This window comes from Carassius gibelio, chromosome B3 (assembly GCF_023724105.1).
Source record: "Carassius gibelio isolate Cgi1373 ecotype wild population from Czech Republic chromosome B3, carGib1.2-hapl.c, whole genome shotgun sequence".
NCBI classification, from domain to species: domain Eukaryota; kingdom Metazoa; phylum Chordata; class Actinopteri; order Cypriniformes; family Cyprinidae; genus Carassius; species Carassius gibelio.
The window spans coordinates 21,970,909-21,992,427 of NC_068398.1; the positions used below are offsets into that span (position 1 = coordinate 21,970,909).

General features: G+C 38.5%; 1 protein-coding gene across 1 annotated transcript in view; it reads right to left on the reverse strand.

The window, feature by feature from the left end:
- Window positions 1–1,751: 1,751 nt before the first annotated feature.
- Window positions 1,752–21,519, reverse strand: part of cacna1ia (calcium voltage-gated channel subunit alpha1 Ia) — a 185,050-nt gene continuing 165,282 nt past the window's right edge. Inside the window, exons 36-40 of the mRNA XM_052550671.1 lie at window positions 19,003–19,149; window positions 17,483–17,617; window positions 16,179–16,347; window positions 15,314–15,549; window positions 1,752–14,806 (exon numbers count right to left, since the gene is read on the reverse strand). Of these exons, the coding sequence (XP_052406631.1) occupies window positions 14,207–14,806; window positions 15,314–15,549; window positions 16,179–16,347; window positions 17,483–17,617; window positions 19,003–19,149 (1,287 nt within the window). The 3' untranslated portion in view covers window positions 1,752–14,206. The remainder of the gene's footprint in view (window positions 14,807–15,313; window positions 15,550–16,178; window positions 16,348–17,482; window positions 17,618–19,002; window positions 19,150–21,519) is intronic.

The following is a 21,519-nucleotide window of genomic DNA, read 5'->3' on the forward strand; positions in this document are numbered from 1 at the left end:
CTCACGTGGCATGTAAATGATCCTTCTTGTCATTCTGACATTCCTCCTTGTGGTTGTATGGAGTACATTTACATAAAGCTCCATGAAATCTTTGAAGCATTAGCCCTCAGGGGACAATCATTAGCTGCTAAAACGAGGCAGAGATACGAAACATGACCGTGGGTAGAGTATGCAAGTTCTCATTTGTGTTTATTTGATTTATTCTGGATGCTAAAATGTGTATACTACACAATTACATGACAGAGAAGGCATCTGAAGCCTTGTTTACATAATTTCAGCTCATGTGGATAAAGCAGATTTCATTTACATTTATTCATTTAGCAGATGCTTTTATCCGAAGTGACTTGAAGCGGATTCGGGGTATAAACTTTAGCAGTATTTGTGTCCCCTGGGAGTCAAATATTGACTTTGGTGTTAGTGGTGCCACTGGTCATTGCTGTGACATTTCATCGTTTGTGCCGACTGATTTAAAGGAGCCGACTGATTTAAAGGAGCAAAGCGATTGACTTTTACTTACTGTTTGCCTGGGAAAGTCCTGTAGTGCATTAGAGCGTTAAGACGTTAAGAAAAGTTCATGCAAGTACACATGCAGTTTTGTACACAAAAAATTTATATACCATAAAAAATAAACCCGTTTCCCAATATTGAACCTTAAAGGAACGCTCCACTATTTTTGAAAATCAGCTCATTTTCCAACTCCACTAGAGTTAAACAGTTGTGTTTTACTGTTTTCAAATCCATTCAGCCGATCTCAGGGTCTGACGGTAGCACTTTTAGCTTAGCTTAGCATAGATCATTGAATCTGATTAGACCATTACCATCTCACTCAAAAATGAGTTTAGATATTTTTCCTATTTAAAACGTGACTCTTCTGTAGTTACATCATGTTCTAATTGAATGAAAAGTTCTGATACTCTCATTCCGATGTAATAATCAAGGAACTTTGCTGCCATACCATTGGTGCAGCAGACGCAGTAATATTACGCAGAAAGTAGTCCCCAGCAACTACACAAACTAGCTGGGACTATTGCCAGGCACTGTGTAATATCACTGCACCCGCTGTTCCTTTAAAATGTTTTTGGATGATTAAATATTTTTGCCTAAAACCAGCACATTGATCCCTGACATTTTTTTATTTATTTTATAAACACATGCTTCTGAATAACATACAGTTTCAAAGCCATTAAGACCAAAATCAGGCTTCAAGCACAAGCAAAAAGCAATATCATCCTTGTTAACATTTAATTAAAGACAACTCAGTGTGATTTAGAAAGCAGAAGACTCTCTGTTGCTTGCTTTGACCCTTGAAATTTGACATCAGTCTGTCAATAACAGTCCTTTAATCTGAGTTATTAAAAGACAGTGGGAAGTCGAGTGTGTCTGATATGCTCTTTTACTTCTGAGACACTCTTGATGGGTTGATGGGTAAAAGGGGTGTTCAGCAATTTAGCTTTGAGCAAATATTGTAGGAGTAGATCTGGCATGCACTCAAACAAACATCTGTGACAGAAAATAGATTCAAAACCCACCAAAAAAAGGAGGGAGAAATCACCAAAAACACAAACTGCTGCCTGTATTTCGACAGGCAAAGCAAAACAGGGTCATTGTGAATTAATGAGGCCTTGAGATTCTATTCGAAAAAGGAAATTAACTATAACTTGTCAACGAGAGAACTAAAACACCATCATGATCTGAGAAACATCAAATTCAAACAACCTAAATTCATTCAAATAATAATACATGACCCAGTGTTTTTCATAAAGTCGCAATATCTTAAATTTTATTTCATACAATACATTTTACAATGAAAACTTAAGCAGTACCGGTGGTGAATGTACAAAGGTGAGAGAGGACACCTCAGTCTCCGTTCTCAGTCAAATCTTTTTAGAAGTCACACCTCTTTATTGCCACCAGGCTGAATATATACACTAAATTACAAGGTACTTTTTTTCTTCATTGTTCATTATTGCACAACGTTTTGTTTGGTTTTCATATGAACAGAATCAACAAAATAAAGCAATCATCCATTTTGACAATATAGTACAAAGAAAGCAAAAATAAAGTGTTATGTATACATATATCAATATATATATATATATATATATTTATATATATATTCATAAAGTCTTTCATATAAACAGCCACTCAGCTTGATCAAATCAGAGGAGTAATGCCACACCCCCAGTGACTCCGAGTGACAGCTCTGCTGATTGGGCTTGCTCATAGGAAGTACCTCCCACTCGTAATCATTTGTAAAGTTTAAGCACCCTTAGATAGCGTAACACCCTTGTCCTCAAATGATCCTGAACAAATTTATATCTTCCATTATATTCTGCGCTCTCAATCTTTAAACACTACACGCTTTACAAATACAAGACACCTTCTAGATTTTCTATTCCACAGACCCATAAGACATGGGATCACACAACCATAATACGCTTAAAATATTTCATTTCCAATTCCATCTCTCCTTTCCTCCGAAGAGCTCTCATCCTCTGAGGTATTGGTTTCTGTGATGCTCAAACCCATCTACTGTAGACCTATTCCCCACTCTCATCCAGCTCACACCGTCTGAGATCCATTCGATTTGCCTCTACATCGGCTGCTGTGTTAACACACCGTGAAGAAGGTAGTGGTCTTTATGTGCTACCAAGTCTCTTTCTCAGATCTCCCAGTGGATCTCTAATGACCCAATCGCTGCATCAGACTGCTGAAATAAAGGGCTTTTTATGTTAACAAATGTGGAAACATGACATAAGGCTGTGCTTTTTACAGTTCAAACAACTGATAATGATACCATTCATCTCTCTCTGCTGCCGCTCAAATAAACGGTCAAAAAAATAAAAAAATTAAAAAACACAACACCCTATGTACTTGTTATTCCAAAATCATGGGCTTTAAAGAAACCATATATAATGGTCAACTGTATAACTTTCTTTATTCTGAGCAACACACAAAAAAGATCCAAAGAAAAAAATCCATGCGATTACAATAAATGGTGACTAGAGCTTTCAAGCTTCAAAGTAAAAGTGCCTAAAAAGCACCATAAAAGTGGTCCATACAGCTCATGTGCAATGCAGTATGACTGATTTGGGTGAGAAACAGACTGAAATGTAGGTGGCCAAAATCGAGAACCAATGCCAATGAATCAGTGAGTGAATAAATAATTTAGACTTAGTTTTGTTGAACAGATAAAGAATCCACTGAAAAAAATCTGAAGTATTTAAACCCATTGTTATTCAGAAGTGGGGAGTCACATACTTGGCCATGTTTAAATCCCAGATCATCTTCGTGGACCATTACAGAAAACAGTCCAAAAGAGCTGTTCCCTGCTTCCATTTTCTATGCCATGATTAATTTCATAGACGATGCAACATAAAACCAATGCAAAGACAATTGTGGAAATCCCAAATGATCCATCTTCCTCTCTCTTCCTTCACCGTTGGCTTTCATCCAGCTCTCTCATCCTCTGCCATCTCTTTCTCCTTCCCCCCTTCTTTCTGTCCATCTTTTCAAAACATCAAAGTGTGGGAGACATCAGAGGACTGATGTGAGGAGATGCTAATGCATCTATTCATTCATTCATGCACGGCTGGGACCATGCGATTGTGAATGTGGAGCAGGGGCCCAGAGTCTACCCATCCACCCATCCTTCTGGGCCTCCAAACAAGTGCCACATCTCCTCTTGCATAGCATTCAGCAATTTGTTTCTGATTTGTAGCTGTATAGAGATTTCACAGCCAGACGTTTTGGTTCCTCTCTTCATGAATGACTAAGAGAATCATAGTAACGTGCACTATAGTAACTTCCTGTGCTGGAGGTGCTGGCTTCGGACCGGCTTCCTGGAGCCCGGGGCTATACAACATATGTCACCCAGACAAACAAGGACTATTTTCAACCTTGGTTTATAGATGTCTGTGGGCTGGTGCATATGCACCTGTTGAACCCTTTCCACAGATTTCAGAACGCTCTCTCTTTATTTCTCTCTCGGCGAGCTGCTATTTTCTATGAAAGCAGAGTGGTACAGTGAAAGGGAGTGGCAGAGCCCTTGTTGGGGCCGTATAGTGCCGAGATGGTGGCTGTAATGGAGAGTTTGAGCATCTCTCGTATACACACAAAAGCCACAGCCACTGATAATCGGCTTTGAGAACGAGCGGCGAGCACAGACCGCATCAATGCGCAGGGGCACTTTCGTTTTTTAATGGCCTTTAGTGCACAAGTCTCCTAATTGCCATGATAAATATGCAATACAGTCCCAAGAGCCGTTACCTTGTGTGAACTTGCAGTCGCGCACCATGCACAAGTCGAATTTTCTAGAGGCATGCCCAAGCACGTGCATCTCAACGTTTACAAGGATGGAAGAAAGCGAGATAGACAGATATGGAGAGCAATGGGTGAGAGAGAGCATTTTGTTGTGACAGATCAGGAGCTGTGCACGGGGTTGATGAAAAACAGCAAATGCTATCTTTGCATCTCCTTTATTCTTCACACAATAGGCCAGCATCATAATTGCTATAGAGCACATGACACATCAGGAATAAATTGCTAGTGATTTTTTGTCTCTCAGTGCCTATCTGCAACACTGTATTAATGTCAACCCGGGCAAAACAGTCTTTGAGTAATCTCTTTCCAATATTAGCACCTCACATTCTAATAGAACAACGGATGAGGTTTTTTATCGAGTTAATATACTGCGTGAACGCAAACAAACGGCCACTTAAATGAAGCAGAAGAAAGATGAAGAGGGACAGTAGAGGCTTTACTTGCTAAGCAAGGACCATGCTTCCTGTTAAACCATGACATAACATTCAACTAGACAAATGAACGGCCTTTTAGTCCATTGCGCTGAATTGAAAATCAAATCTAATCATGAATGCAGCCGCGCGGGACAATATTGATGTGATTGCGTCATGACATTAGAAGCCAATTAGCAGTGAACAATTTTATTTTGGGACTGTAGGCCTTTAATCAACAGGGTTGAGGAGAAGCATCTATAAAAGCAGCGACACAACTAAGTTAATAACATTTTTAATTTTAGTAGTGGCACAGCTGTTTTAAATTAGTTTGCTTTCCTGCTTAAAAATCGTCAAACTCTTCATCAAACGTTTTTTAATGTCTGCAATGGGGAATAAAGAAACGTACTCAAATCCTGTTCTGTTTCACATAACATTGTAGAGTCTGATTAATTTAAAACAATCGATTAGTTTGGATGAAAATAAACACATAAATGCTGATACACTCTTTACTGTTTTCAATTTGCTTATGTAAATTTGGGTGTATTTTATAGTCTACATTTACCTTTTCAAGACCGATCATGTCACCTACACTGAGATATTAATAAAAAACTAATTTGCGCCAGAAACAATATGATGCAGATTACTGTGCAGCTGTCATGCTACGGTGGAATGAAACACACAAGGAAGATGATGAGCAAACTGTATTTAATAAATCCGCAAGGATAAAACCAGGACAAAACAGGGAGGCGCACAAAGGGATGAAGTAGAACACAACTTAAAGGGGTCATATGATGTGATTTCAATGTTTCCTTTCTCTTTGGAGTGTTACAAGGTCTTTCATTACAACATTCTTGTGTAAATGCATCCATGTTTCAGTAATTTAACAGTAATTCTGAAATATTCTCATCTCATTTGTCTGCTAATACACCAGATGATTGAGGAGTGTAGATAGATGTTTGTTTTGGAGGTTGCATGCACCTTTGACTCTAGTATGGAGGAAGCTTTCATGACTAAAATCATTAATTATCAATCACTCCTAAATACCACTTAATAAATAGGTTATTGAGGCCGATTACTTGTTTTTATATTTGGCAGCTTAGGACACACGCATAGGTTGGTTGTAAGAGGGTTTCAACAACTTTGCAAACGCTTGGCAAATTATTGTGCACTGTCTGCTATCATAGGCAGCCGTCATATATGGAGGAGACGCTGTTATTTATACCCATAACAACTAAGTGTTATGCTTAATATTGTAAAATACCAGCCGTATCCCACGGGTCCATGATCTTGTAAATGTATTTAACTGCATCTATAATATTTATGTCCTTGTTACTTCTTTTAAGTGGACTTAAATAAATTGTTAAAATGTGTGTTTGTGTGTGAGAGAGAAAGAGAGAGAGAGAGAGAGAGAGAGAGAGAGAGAGACACGGGGTCACACAGTGGAGTCAGCTGTCTTAACCGTCCGTGTCTTGTGTACTGAAAACACATCCGAACTTCATCACTGTGTCTGTCACGCGACTCTGTTCCTCTTTCAGGCTTGAACTGACGGTAAAACTAAGGACATTATTAACTGTCTTTACATTTATTTTGAAAGATGAAGCTCGTGATTATGGAAAGGGGCTTTACATTTCCGACGAGTGCAAGCGGTGTTCAGCCAATCACAATGCACTGGGCCAGTTGGCCAATCAGAGCAGACTGCGCTTTTCAGAAGGAGGGAAAATATGCATTTGAGAGAGGCGGGACCTATGATAATGTACAGTATTTGAAAAATAATGATTTTAAGAATATTAAAGCATGTCAACATATTCAGTTACACCAAATACACAAAATAATGATCTTTAAAAAGCATCATATGACCCATTTAAATAGGAGGGCTGATGAGGGTAATTAATGGCACACCTGAACCAAATGACAATAATCATACATGAGGGAAAACGTGGTCACACAGAATCCACATGGAATGAAAATACAACAAAAGTCCAATGGAGTGTGACAGCAGCCACCATCTTTTAGTTCTTTAGGTCAACTTCCAATGATTGGCTTGCAGCTTGGTCCTTTCATGGTCCTTAACACTGATAATAACCAACGGCCAAACAGAGTCTGTGCTTTCTAAGACCTTGGCTTTAAAATAAGATCTTGTAACATTTAAGTGGAAAATGTTTTACCTTGTTCCAAGCAGAAAGCTGAAGTTAAGAATTCATGCCTCAGCAAATTCACTGAGAGCCCTGTATATATAATGTATTGTTCCCTACAATGCTAAAGCATATTTGGATTTCCACAGAGCACTTGGTGCAGTCATTTAGCAAGAATGTTTTGGACTGCAGGTTTTTTTTTTTTTTTTTTTTTTTTTTTTTTTTTATCATAGCATCATGCTCAATCTGTTCCTGCAAAATGAAATTAAGTTCTGGAAATGGAGCCTCAAGCTTACAGTCAGAATTCCACATGTTTTGCTTGATAAAAACAAGATTGTGTTCATTGATATAAATAACAAAAATGCACGACTAATGACGACTTTGAAATGTATGAATTACATTATACCTGTAAATAATTAAGTGCATGAAAAGACATGAAAATTAGCAAAATGTGCCTGGAGGATATAGACACTCACCTAATTAATGTCAATGCAGCATAAATAAATAAACAGAAATAACATTCTGGAAATAAACATTGTTAGTTCTCTCAATGAGCTTGTGCAATACACCCAGCAGACATCTGTGAACTAACGAAAACTTATAACTTATAAATAAATACTCATGCTCTGAAATATATTGTTTACATTGCTCCGTTTAGTCTGAGGAAGAAAAAAAAATTATGTACTGTAAATATGTTTACATAAAAGATCAAGCAACTACTGCATTTCTTTCAAAACTTTTTCCTAATATTTCACTAAATTTTCACGGGAAAGGTTTTAATGTCTATTCAAATGAATTTTTGAACAAAGACTTACAAGGCAGCCATAAGAAGAAAAAAAACCTGACTTTTAATCAGATCAGAATTAAAGATCCCATTTTTTCCTGTCTGAACCAAAACAGCAACATACTAGCATAACATAACATAACATAACATAACATAACATAACATAACATAACATAACAACATAACATAACATAACATAACATAACAACATAACATAACATAACATTAACATAAGCAGCAACTAAGTCTAGTGAAATCTTCAGTGCACTGTTTGAAGGATTTTTCATTTCAATTGTTGATTGTTGAAATGAACACTGAAACAATAAACTGCACATTTTAGTGATCCCCTAATTTAGATGCCTGCTATTGGGCCATAATTCAATCACAGGCAAGGTGAGCCTGGGCAAACTTAATAACTAAGATTTGACACTTCATAAGCCTGTCGTAGTGCTCGCAGACAAGCCCAGACAGTAGCAGGCCTGCCGCACCCAAACAAGAAATTATGATGCCGTCATTGCAAATAAGAATCATCATCAGTCTCGGGCCCACCAAAAAGATCTCTCTTGTTTCCAAATAGGGTTCTGGGGCTAGGATTTCAACCCAAACACCTGCTGTCTCGATTCAGGATATGACATTTGTTTTACAATTCCTAAAGTTTCTACAGTTTTTTTTTTTCCTAACATTTTGTATTTTTAAATCAGGATCAAATGGATATCCATAATCGCTGAGACAATGAATGAATTATCATTGCCATCAGCTGTCTATTAAACATGCATAAGCATACACATAACGGGCAAAGTCAACCAGTGAATTCAATGAACTGAGGCTGAACTCACATTAGTAAAGCTCTCAGAAACATGTATATTAATGTATTTTACCACTACTTTTTTTTTTACATAAATGTATGATTCAGGACTAGGAAAGGACTTGCAAGCAAGCAAATTCATGTTATATGCAAAATCCTGCATAGTAATATAACCTCAACTGGGAAAGCTTCACAACATCAGTTCGAACATTTCTTGTGCCTGATGAGAATAAAACAAAACAAAACTTTAAATTCGTCTATTACTAATATAAACTGACCCAAAATACTGTCTGCACACAACAGAACAAGTACCAGCAGTCTGTCTTCTCTCACTTCACTTTTTAACACATGGCTCCCTACAGAACAGTCTAATATTAAAGATTACATTAAATCAATATGTAATTTTGCCCTAAACACTGACAAAGTTGACTTTTTGCAGATATGGCATAAGTTCAATAATATGTTAAAATTGGCATAGAAAACTGACAATCTTGGTTACAATTCCAGGGTTTTATGCTCAAGGCTATCAACGTCAACTGCCTTCTACCAAGATGCTGCAGGCCACCAGTTGAGAGGCACAGCTGTAGAGTGTACTGAAGGTATCAGCATTGCTTCTAATGGGCCAGATTGACAGGCACATCAGATAACTCTCAGCCTTTGTTCCTGTTGTCACAGGATGCTTATGGCGATTTTGTCTTATCTCTTTTGCTCTTCTTTTTTCCCCTTTATCAGCATTAAATGTGGTGGGGCTTAAATAACCAAATCCACGCAGGATGTCAGGAGCGATTTGCTGTGTGTCACCTTGATGAAACTGTTGTTTGTGTGTATGTAGGCTATCATATTTCAGGTATGTGAAGTGCTGTGCTCTGTGATGATGGAGAGCTAGTGCCTTGATTTAGTGATTGCCAAACAAACCAAATGAGAGAGAGCGAGAGCGAGAGCGAGAGAGAGAGAGAGAATCAAACACACCTACTCAGAGCTACACTTGAGATTTGAGACAAGCTGCAATTTAGTCCAAAATTACAACACCTAGAAGTAACTTTAACCATTTAATTTTCCTTTCTTTTCATTTCAGAAACGGAAAGGTACGGATAATGACACATTCAAGGCCATGCAATACGCCACAAGCGTATCCATCTCTTTGTCCTCTTAGAGGTGCCCTGGTCATTATGGAAGATATTTTTTTGTCATTAAGTGGGAGCATCACCTTTATTTTACCCGTATGACTTCTGTAGCGATTAGCACTTTTTTTTTCTTCAGTGAGACGGGGGGAGTAATTACTCAACCTCTAGATAAAACACTGATGTCAGAGGTTCTCCATGCATCTAACCGACACTCTCCGAAGCTGTAATGATTAGATAAGAGTGAATATGAGTCAAATATAAAGCATATGACCTCCAGAACTTCCCAGGCACCAATGTAAAAGACAAAAACTGCAGCTACAGAAACGCTACCCTTTCAGAAGGCAATTTACTGCTCAGCCAAAGATCACCCCTTCATTTCACGTGATGAAATATTTTGACTTGATTTGTACAGTGGTGTGACAGCCCGCATCCTAAGATTCCCGAGGCGGGCGACACCACGGCCCTACGAGAGAGCGGTCAGGACATGGGACAGCAGAGCAGCTGACATTTAAAGGACAGATAGCTGGAGGGGAGAGATGGTTTAGGTGTGGAGAAGCAACACTTCTCCCTTGAGTTTCCGCTTCAGAGCTTTTTGAGCGACCACGCAAGCATGCCAAAGCACGACTAGCGTGTCTACTGTCAGATCCTCTCCTGTCTTTTCCCAACACATCTTCATTTTCCCAAGGTTCATGCTACATGGAAATTATTGCTTCTTTTAGAGGGGCAAGCCAATGAATTTTACTTCTGAATTTCCAAATGAAGCAATATCACATAAGCATGCTGCACTGAATATCAGCACAAGGAATTAAAGGTATAGTTGACCATTAAATGAGAAGTCTGTCATCATTCACAACACAAGATCATTTAAAAGCCAGTCGAGTGCAGGAGTGATTGCCCAAAGTTGGGAAAGTATTTTTCCCATTCATTTTTCAAAAGAGATTTTTAAAACATCTCCAGTAATGAGTTAAAAGCCAAGAACTAAACCAAACATCTACGAGTTAAATCACAACATGACAAACGTTATAAAAAAACGGAAATCGGACAAAAAGACAAAGGTGTAACGACTTTAGAGAGGAAAAGAACTACAATCCCATAATGCATTGTGAAAGACATGACAGAATTAAAATATACACATATTTATTATTCACAGTATTTAATGTCTAAATATCTTTTCCTCACAAATTATGCTATTAAGCAGGAATATGAAACAAATCAGTCGAAATACCACTTCAACAAAACTGTGATCAAACTCGCAGATCACAGTAGGCTTGTCTGTTTTTATTATCATTAAAAATCAACCTTCCCTATGGAGATAATCAATGGGATTTTTATTTCCAGAGTCAACATGAAACCCCACCGAGTTTCATTGTATGGACAATGAAATAAATATTTTCCAAAATATCTTCCTTTGCATTTCACAGAAGAAAGCATGTCATACAGATTTAAAATGAGAAGACAGAAATTTCATTTTTGGCTGGACTATCCCTTTAAAATCTTTTTTTTTTTTTTTTTTTTTTTATAATATATACATATTTTTTAGAGTATAAAATACTTCCAAGAAAAGCCCAGTCATCAAGCATTGTGTGTTGCCCACCAACATACAGTACATACAACAGAAGATTGAATGTGAACAGAAATGAATGACTGCAAAGAGCACTGCAATCAAGCCTGTTTTTTTTTTTTTTTTTTTTTTTTTTTCGCTCCCTGCTCGCACAAAACAAACCCATCCCACTTCTTACTCCATATCGCTCTCACACACATGGACAATCGGAGTAATTCCAACAGTGAAAATGTAGTCCTAAAGGCGATATAATCAGCACTCATTGAGCGCTGCACAGCCAATCTGATTCGAGGACCAGAACTGTCCATCTGAGCTAGAGGACTAAGCTAGTACAAACCCAAATTGCACGTGACCACAGCTGTCTCATGGGAAATGTTGTCTCATCAATAAATCAAAAAGTGAATTAACTTTACATTAATAGTTTCAGGAAGAACTCAGGGTGAGGGAAAAAAATAAAATAAAACCTAAAGCCTGGACCACTCTAAAATGCATGTATCTTTGTCAATGGTTGTAGCACACATGCAATCTGATGTTCAACCCACTGACAAGACACATCGAGTTTGTATAAAATCTCACCCATCACTCCAGACATACATACACGTAATATATGCATCCGTCCTTAAATGCATTGTCAGGTTTTTCTTAAAGCTACACACACTTCCAAACTATACAGAGATGGCTATGACTTAGCTTTCAGTTAACCTGTTACTTTCCTAAAACTGGCTTCCACTCGTATCCTGCTATAATGGCGATGCACTGACGCAAGCTTATTAGAGCATTAAATGCAAAGTCAAATCAAATGAACATTAACATTTAACATACAGTCCTCCTTTTTCCAGCCATCTGTCTCCCTGAGGAAACAGCGCGTTCAGTAGTGGTATTTTCCAAGGCCCTGAGTTCGAAATGACTTCATTTGTTCATCTGAACCATTGGCAGCCCATCCATTCTCAATGTAATGTGTTCAGCCCTCACATCATGCAGGTTTTGTTACTTAGTAAACAAGGGTTAATAATCTACTTGAAAAGGGAAAAAAAAGACGTTGACATCATTATGTATATTTGGGGCACACAAAGCTACTCTTTATTGCTGTAGTGTCAGACTATCCTGTGAAGTCTTGCGCACTATTAGCAAAAGTTGTCTGGTGAGATCCAAGAACACCTTGGAAACCAAGTAAGCCCTTTGTTATTGTGTTCTGCTGATTTAACTTTAATACTTAGCTGTTTCTCATTTCAAAAGACTGGCTCCATGAATTAAAGGACAATCCCACACTAAGGTCCTGACTAAACCACAACACAACTGACGTAATGTACAGAGACCCAGACGTCATGGATGGACAGTCACTACCAATCAAACGACAAGGTCAAGTCAAAGTTCATCAACAGGTCAAGTCTAAATGTGATACTCACCTGGATATTCTAAAAACAAACAAAAAACATTAGGGGTGCTAAACACTACTGCAGGCTAAACTAAGATATTTGGAGATATTTGGAGGGTCATTCCTAGAGTTGCTCCATTTGCACATGAATACAGTGACCAAGTCTAAGCTAAATGAAATAAAGAGCAAACGAGTGCATTTTTTTTTTCAAAGAGGAGGGATAATAAATCAGAGGTGTCCTACCGCAGTCCAGTAACCATGCTAAAGAAAATGCATGTATAAATAATTGATTCAGTTGCAAATCCAATCAACCTAATTTTGTCAAAAATGAAAGCTAAATATCACCGTCTTTGTGTTTTCCTCATCTGGCATGCCATCCAAGGACCAAAATAAAGCAGAGGCTCCTGGGTTCTTGAAGAAGCGTTTAAATCCCATCGCCTGTTCGTCATCCTTTGTGTCTGGCTGTATTCAACATCCAGGAGTTCATGTAATCCACAGTCAAAAATCCTTAGGATGGTTTTTATTTATTTATTTTTCTTCCTTTTTAATATATATATTTTTTTGTTTTGTTTGCTTGGTTCTTTTTACCGGAGCGTACAAAAAGTCCCCTCCACCTAATCAAAATTATAAAAATGGAAGCCACTTGCAGGGAATAAAGTCACATAGAGAAACGTTCTTGGGACGTGGGGAGGAGAACGGTGACCACAACAATGTGCGTCACTTATTCCTTGATCCAGAGCATATCAATAAAAAAATATCTGAGTAAAAACCACACTGCTTTCTTCCAGCATTGACATCTTCAGTAGTTGTTACATTGAACTTCTTTGTAAAGAGACTCGCTCATGCAGAGGCCTGTTCTTTGTCCTCGTGTCCATGTTTTCTTCATCTCCTAATGCAAAAGGTAGGAGATTACATATTTCTACACTTGCCCTTTAATTAAATATATAGACAATAATTTAAATTAACCTGAATAAATAAATAAATAAATAAATAAACCTGAATAAGTAAATAAATACAAAAACAAATGCTTTGCTTCAGATTGAATGTGGAACATTGTTCTGTCTCCTCGATGAGGTAAAACACAAATACAAACAAACTAAATAACAAACAAATGAAAAACCTTTAAAAAGAATGTGTATGTGTATCAGTATGAGTTAAAATCCTAAAATCTTCATTGTAATGGAACTGCATTAATTCATTAAGCACAATATGCCCTCTTTTAGAGAATCAATCTCTTTTACTGTATTCTTCTTCTTTTTTTTTTACTGTATCTCCTTACCTTTTCATTTCCTCTCTCTCTATATATATACTTGTAGGTTAATAAAAAAAAAAATATTTTGTATTTTTTACTAACATTTAAGAAAACTCCCAGCATTCCGGCATAGGGAAAGCTTCGCCTGTACTGTATGTCGTCTCCTGACCTGATTGTTCAGGTAACTGTTTGAACAGTCCCCTTCGGTCTAGTCATGCTCCAAAGGGCCACACTGCTCTCAGGTCTCTCTGTCCAGTTTCTCTACAGTCCTGTCGGACGTTTACCACAAGCAAATACAAAATGGTAACAGGTCACAAATTAAAACAGGGAGATATAGAGAGAAAGACTTTGAGATGGAATGCCACATGTCAAACTGCTCCCTGAAAAAAACAGAGATTGAGTAGTGGGCCGAAGAAATACTAACACTAGGTAAAGCTTCATCTATTTCTCCTGGAGCCCACGATTGTTATTTGGCTTGTACTTTCCCCGTCTTTTCCTTGTGCTGCCTCCGACTGACTCTCACTTCTTGCTTCTCTACTTTCTTCCCAGGGGCTGGTGATTTTACCCTGTGGCTCTCTAATGAACACTTTTTCTTGGGTTGTGAGAGTCCCGTGGTCTAAGCTGCCCGTGCTGTTGCACTTTTTGACAGACGGGGGCGCTAGAGAGCTCGGCAGAAGCAGCGACGTCAGCGACAGGCTGCTCTGCGTCTCTGAGAGCTGCTGGCTGTCACACGTCTGGTTAGAGCCGCACCGTACCACCCCTACATCCTCATCGGAGCCTTGCCGGGTTCTTCCTGCACTGATGTCCGTTTCACAGCTGCTCTTGCTGCGCTGGTGTCCCCTCGTAGGTTGGAGGTTCTGGGTGGCTGGAGGACTGGGTCTCAGGGTCTCCGTGGAGAGGCTGGCGCGATCGTTGAGGAGTGTGTCCAGCAGCGGCTGGGTGGTGGATACGATGAAACTGAGCCCTTCTTCCATGGTGGTCGGTAGGCTGCTCTCTGAGCTCCCCGTAGCCAGGGAGGAGTCACTGTGAGATGGATACTGGGGGCAGAGAGGTCCAGTTTTTAGCAATGAATTGATAATCAGTAGGTTTAACATAGACAACAATACTCTGATTTTAACACGATTAAGACTAATTCTCTGACTTAGAAACTACCATGTAAACAAGAGATTTCTGATTTCCTTAATCCGCCTAAAGTCACATTCGAAAGTAAACACAAATCAAATTAAGACATATTTTAGTCACATTATCGAAGTACAGTATAGACAAGTACACACCTATTCACAGTAACAAAACTGGCCATAACGAAGACGAACTACATCGGATGGCATCATTTGGAGGTGTCAAACATGTGCCATTAATCAATCTATGTACTATAACATGTAAAACAGGAACATGAAAGGAACATTCTAAAAGCAACTCATGTAAACACCTTAATCATAATATTGTCTTATATAGAATAAGGTAAATAATTTGATTACTCATGTCCATGTAAAAGTGTTCAGTGACACATAATGCATAAGTTGTATATGTGTGTAAGATCAAACCTGTGTGGTGAGCAGCCTGGTGTTTGCTCCAGGAGAGCGTAGAGACGCCCATGAGGCTGGGGAAGTTAGCCGAAGCCCTCTTGGTTTGTGTCCCGGACGGCCTCTCGGGGGTGCGGGGAGGGCCGCTGCAGCTGGATGGAAGAATTCAGCAGGGAGACGGATGGGAGTGGTAGAGCGGCTCGAAGCTCCAGAAACCCCTGGGTGCTCCTGATTACTGCTGCTACAGGGCACTCCACCTGCACACAGATTCAGTTACTCAATTTGAACCGAATTTAAACCGAGGTAGCAAACAGGATGCAGATTTGAGTTTGAATGGAAGGAAGTAGAGTAACACTCTTAACAACGTTGGTAACAAAAGCTGTTGGCAACATGTTTAGATAATTAATTATTATGTGGTAACTATTATTAATAAAAATGCCATTGGCTTAATATAAATATATATACAAGACCTTCACTTATCTTTGGAACACAAATTAAGATTTTTTAATGAAATCCGAGAGCTTTCTGGCCCTCCATAGACAGCAGGGTCCTACCAAATTCAAGGCCCAGAAAGGTCAGTGTGTCCATGGGACATCAGTGGTTCAACAGTAATTTTATGAAGCTTTCATTCATTTGTGTTCCAAAGACGAAAGAAGGGTTTGAAATGACACGAGTGTGACAAATTAATGTTTTCATTTTTGGGTGAACAATCCCTTTAACTTATGAAATTTCATGTAATAGGTTGCCTTTTTTAGGTAGGTCAACTGTTTTTCTAGGAGTCCGTCCAAATCAAAAATCTTATTTGGAAAGTGAGACAATTTTTCTATTCTGAATTTTTCTTGCTTTTGTTCTCCAGTATCATTCCTGTAGTACTGTGGATAGTTACCTGTGCTGTGACGAGCAGGCGTGTTGTGATGTGGACTTTGAAAACCGTCTCCATTCTCTGCCGCCCCATCCTCTGTCCCAGAGCTGTGAAGCCGAGAGGGTCGCCGTAACCTGCTGTGACCTCTCCCTCCAGGTTCTTCAGTGTTTAGCCACTCATCACAACCCCTCTCCTGAGCAGAAATATTAGCAAGAGCTTTCAGCATACTGGGGAGACTTTTAAGTATCTTAAACGCTATTGTCTTTTTTTTTTTTTTGGTAAACTAAACACTTTTAGACTCCATGCATTCAGGGCTTCCCTCAATAGCAGTAAAAGAGATTAAGGAACTATTAAACTCTGCTAGATTATCTGAGCCATCTGCCTCACATACTGTCCTTTATGGTGTTTCTCTAACAAATAGTCTGCTGAAGAATTAGACTGGTTGAGCAGTGGAGCTACACGCCCCATGAGACTGCAGGGTTTAGACTAACAGCTTATAGTTATTTGATTTCTTCAGTCTAATTAAGTGCGAGTCTGTGGTCATTCTCACTGATAATATATAATTAAAGGATCATTGTTTGGGATATAAGGGATTACAGCAGTTTATATATCAGATAGAGGTAAATCATTTCCAGTGGGGCAGAGTTTTCACCTGTTACTGAGCATAAGCCACTTTTAAAGACATGAGAATGAAAAATATATATCAACTTCAAATGATATCTCTTAAAAACACGCAAATAATTCAACATTTATATACTGTTACAAAAGATTTCTGTTTCATATAAATTATGTCCTTTGAACTTTCTATACATCAAAGAATCCCAAAAGTATCATGGTTTCCACAAAAATATTAAGCTGCAGTGTTTTCAACTCTGATAATAATAAGAATTCAGCTTTGCCATCCCAGTAATAAATTACATTTTAAAATATCTTAAAAAAGATAACTGTAAATTGTAATACCATTTCACAATATAACTGTATGTTATTGTATGTATACTTCTTTCAAAAACATTTAAAAAAATACTTTCTGACCTCATATGTTTAAATGGTAGTGTGTATAACTCAAAAAGAGTGTTATTTATTTCTAATTTACTTAGACAAAACAATATAACATTTTAATATTAGCTATTTATTAGTTACTGGCCATAGCATAAAAGTAATTATCAACAATCATCAATAATTAATACCAATATTAGCAAGAATCCTGATGAGTTCAGGATGAGTTCAATCCAGACAGATTTTCAAACATTTCAAAGTTTAAATGCTAAACTAATTGTAGGGGTGAAGCATTCAAAATGACGAAAGCATTTTTCTGAGAGAAAGTTCACCTTGCCCTCTTTGGCAGCCATCTGGTACATGCTCTGCTCGTCCAGGCTGAGGTCATCAGGCAGCGCTGGTGAGGATGACTTATCTGAGAGCTGCTCCGACCTCAGAGACGCCTGCTCCAGTTCAGCCATGTGGATCTGCTGTGGGCAAGAATTTATAGCATTGAGAATTGAGAGGGTTTTTACTCATTAAAATCCTTCCCCACTATGTGGATTTCTGCAGACTTTTACTATATGCCAGTCGACCAGCTTTGTGGAGTCTGCAGAGGGCTGAACTGAGTTTGAGTGATAAAACTGTCAACTGGGACTTTGGATTGTTGTGGACAGCATGGTTTATGTCTGACAACGTGATGATGCCTTTCCAAAGAAGAAATCTGGCTAATTCAAGAAGAGAGACGTTTAGAGTCAAACAGAGTGAGTGGGAGAGAAGAGCTTGCAAATCAGAGATGTTTGGAGAGCAGAGACAGGGGAGTGGAAACAGACTGACGGACTGACAGTGTTGACGGCCTGGCTGAATGGAGGGATGATAGGTGTGGAGGTTATGACTTGAATTATTTCTTTCCCCAACTACCCCTGTACTGTCCTTCACTCTGATGACCTATCTATCTATCTATCTATCTATCTATCTATCTATCTATCTATCTATCTATCTATCTATCTATCTATCTATCTATCTATCTATCTATCTATCTATCTATCTATCTATCTATCTATCTATCTGTCTGTCCTTAGATATGTACTTGCACCGTCTTCACTTCATCTTGATATTAACATTGAGTGATGTGGCATTTATGAGGGAAGCTAAAAGAGTGGTTGATTGATGCAGGCGAAAGGTTTTTGTTTACATGTTCAGAGCTCACCGAGTTGAGCCAAATTCCACAAACGTTTGAGGTGCCTCAGACGTGTTTTCCAACTTCTATCGCTTTGAATTTTCTCCACAAAGGATTTTGCTGAGCGGATACAGTGTGTGTGGAGTGTGTGACTGTGAAACGTGTGTGTGTGTGTGTGTGGGTGTGCAGGTTTATCCTTCTGCAAAGCTGCTCTTTTTTAAAGTAAATCTCTGTCTGTCATTTAAACAAAAAAAAAACAAAAAAAACAAAAACAAAAAAAAAAAAAACAGTAAAAACAGTAACATGAAATAAATTAACTCATAACTAAATAAACTCTTTTCAATTGTAATATATTTTCATTTGTAATTTATTCCTGTGATGCAAAGATTTTCATCAGCCATTACTTTAGTTTTCAGTGGCACTTGATATTTCCAAAATCATTCTAATGTGCTGATTTGGTGATATATATATATATATATATATATATATATATATATATATATATATATATATATATATATTACCCTCAGGATTCTTTGATTATCAAAATACTAAAAACAGCCTTTTTTTGAAAGAATCGTAATCATAAAATTATCAAAAAATATAATCTATCTACCTATCAATTTTAGATGTAGGTTAATGTTTAAGATTAGACTTCTTAAGCTCAGGAGTGCACAGCTCTAGTGTGTGTACCTCTTGCGGATGAGTCCTGCAGTCCTTGCAGACGGGTGGGGAGGAGTAATGATGGAAGACGGAGCCAGAGAGGTTGTCAATCATCAGCATCTCCCCTTCAAACGAATCTTTGATGAGCAGAGATACACTGTCCAGCCACAAGTTCTCCTGGGATACAAACACATATCACCAGAGTTAATAACCCACAGTTATTAACAATAACTCACTAAAGTAAGTGCAGGGCCAATGACTGGGGTTCTGGGAACACTTTTCCAAAAAAATCTATGATGAGGGAAGCACACTAAGTCTGAATAATTGGGAACTGTATTTCTATAACATTTGGATGAATTGAAGTATATCTTATAGGAATGCAAATTAATTTTTATAAAAATAAATACTATATAACCATTTTTGTGCAATATACTGTGCATCCATGATAGTGCACTTTGAAATAGTCCTTGCACTAGAAAATAGAAACACCCTAACCACCTGTGCGCTCGCTCTCTCTCTCTCTCTCTCAAACACACACACACACACATTAATGAGAGGGTAGGGTCAGTGAAAGGGTCTCCTTCACTGTCACAGGACTGGTCTTAATGACGGCGTATTACAGCAGAGCTTCAAAGAGCAGCTGTGAAGAGGGCTAAACCTGCACACACACACACACACGCACGCACACACACACACACACACACACACGTTTCACAGTCACACACTCCACACACCCTGTATCCGCTCAGCAAAATCCTTTGTGGAGAAAATTCAAAGCGATAGAAGTTGGAAAACACGTCTGAGGCACCTCAAAAGTTTGTGGAATTTGGCTCAACTCGGTGAGCTCTGAACATGTAAACAAAAACCTTTCGCCTGCATCAATCAGCCACTCTTTTAGCTTCCCTAATAAATGCCACATCCCTCAATGTTAATATAAAGATGAAGTGAATACGGTGCAAGTACGATACCAGAACAGTCTTCTGAGAGAAGGAATACAGATCTGACCATTCAATATTCAGTTACCCAACAGAGCCATTTAGAAAGCAGTCAAGTGAAGAATCAATCTAACACAATCAAAATGTAGAGTTGTCTAATAACAGTCATTTATTTCTCCAGGTAATTGTGCTCTTTGTGTCACTACCAAACCGCTTTTGATTTCCTACACCAATAAACAATTAAGTTGAAATGACTAATTTGAGTTAAATGAAAATTGATCAGGCTGGCCTGCCTGCTAATCCGAAAGTGCACTTGGTTATTAGCGAGCAACCTCTCATGCACAATAAACAGGACTAACAGAAGAGCTCTTACAAACACCAGCAAACCTCAGCACCTCTAATAAGAGTTTGACAGCAGGACTTCACACTTTAGGCCTGACACTAACTCAAGGCTGCTATTATCCTCTGAAGATTAGCACCTAGCAGTGGCCAGTGTTACAGGATCACATACACCTCTGTTGTCCAGAGGTTTAAGTGACCAATTTATGGTTCCAGCCATGACCCACAGAGATAATGGCCCGCTTGGGTCTGGTTACAGCCAATGCACAGGGCGTTACGGTCACAGCCTGTAGAGCGAGAACAATCATTTTCAATATGGCTCTGAGCACGAGTGCCACATTTATGGGTGTTATAGGCTCACCTGTGCCGGCGTGGGTCATAATTCGTATCAGCCGGATGGAGCGGGGAAATGCTGTATAATTGGCAGGGATGTCGTTTTAATGACATTTCAACATATGGTAGTATCAGTGTCTCAGCATATGGCTACCTCAGCGCTCCTCAAATCACAGGTCTCTGTAAATCGAAGCGCAAGAGCATGTACACCTCCAAACCATCTCATTTAATGAGCTTTCTGGCGGCTTCCCGGTGGCAAATCACCCAACACGTGGTGCGAACAGGTGTGAATTCAAAGAAAGCCAGCATCTGCCAGTTTTGCACTTTTCTGAAGGTTGTGTTTTACAGGTAGATGAATCAGCCAGAGACGGTCGTGAATGCGATACAAGACGATACAAGGCACAGTCTGACTCTAGTCTGTTCGGCGCTTTCTCCTCTGCTGATTATAACTGCGGTTTTGAACAATGCTGATCATGAGGAAAATGATGTGTTACTGGGGACCTAATCAGTACATGCTGTTTCCCCTCCCAGACCGACACATTAACGCAGACTGAGTCTCATTCCCTAGCTGTGTGTACTCGCATATTTGTGCGTAAAAACTGTGTAGCACGTTTTATCCATCCTTTTTATTCTTTTGAAAGAGGTCTCATACAGCCTTAGTGAGCATCAATTATCTGATACTTTAAAATACAGTACTATAGTAATATTGTGAAATAATATAACAATTCAAGATACCTATTTTCTATCCGAATATATATAATATAATTTATCTCTGTGATCTTTTCTTTTTTTCAGAATTCTTTTATAATTTTTTTCTCGACAATGCAAAAGTCAAACTTTAAGTCAAACTTAAAGGCTTTTAAAACTTTTTATAAGTCTTTGTCAAGTCAACATTCAAAGCGATTTTTGAGAAACTTTAGCTTTTCTTCACACTGAGTTA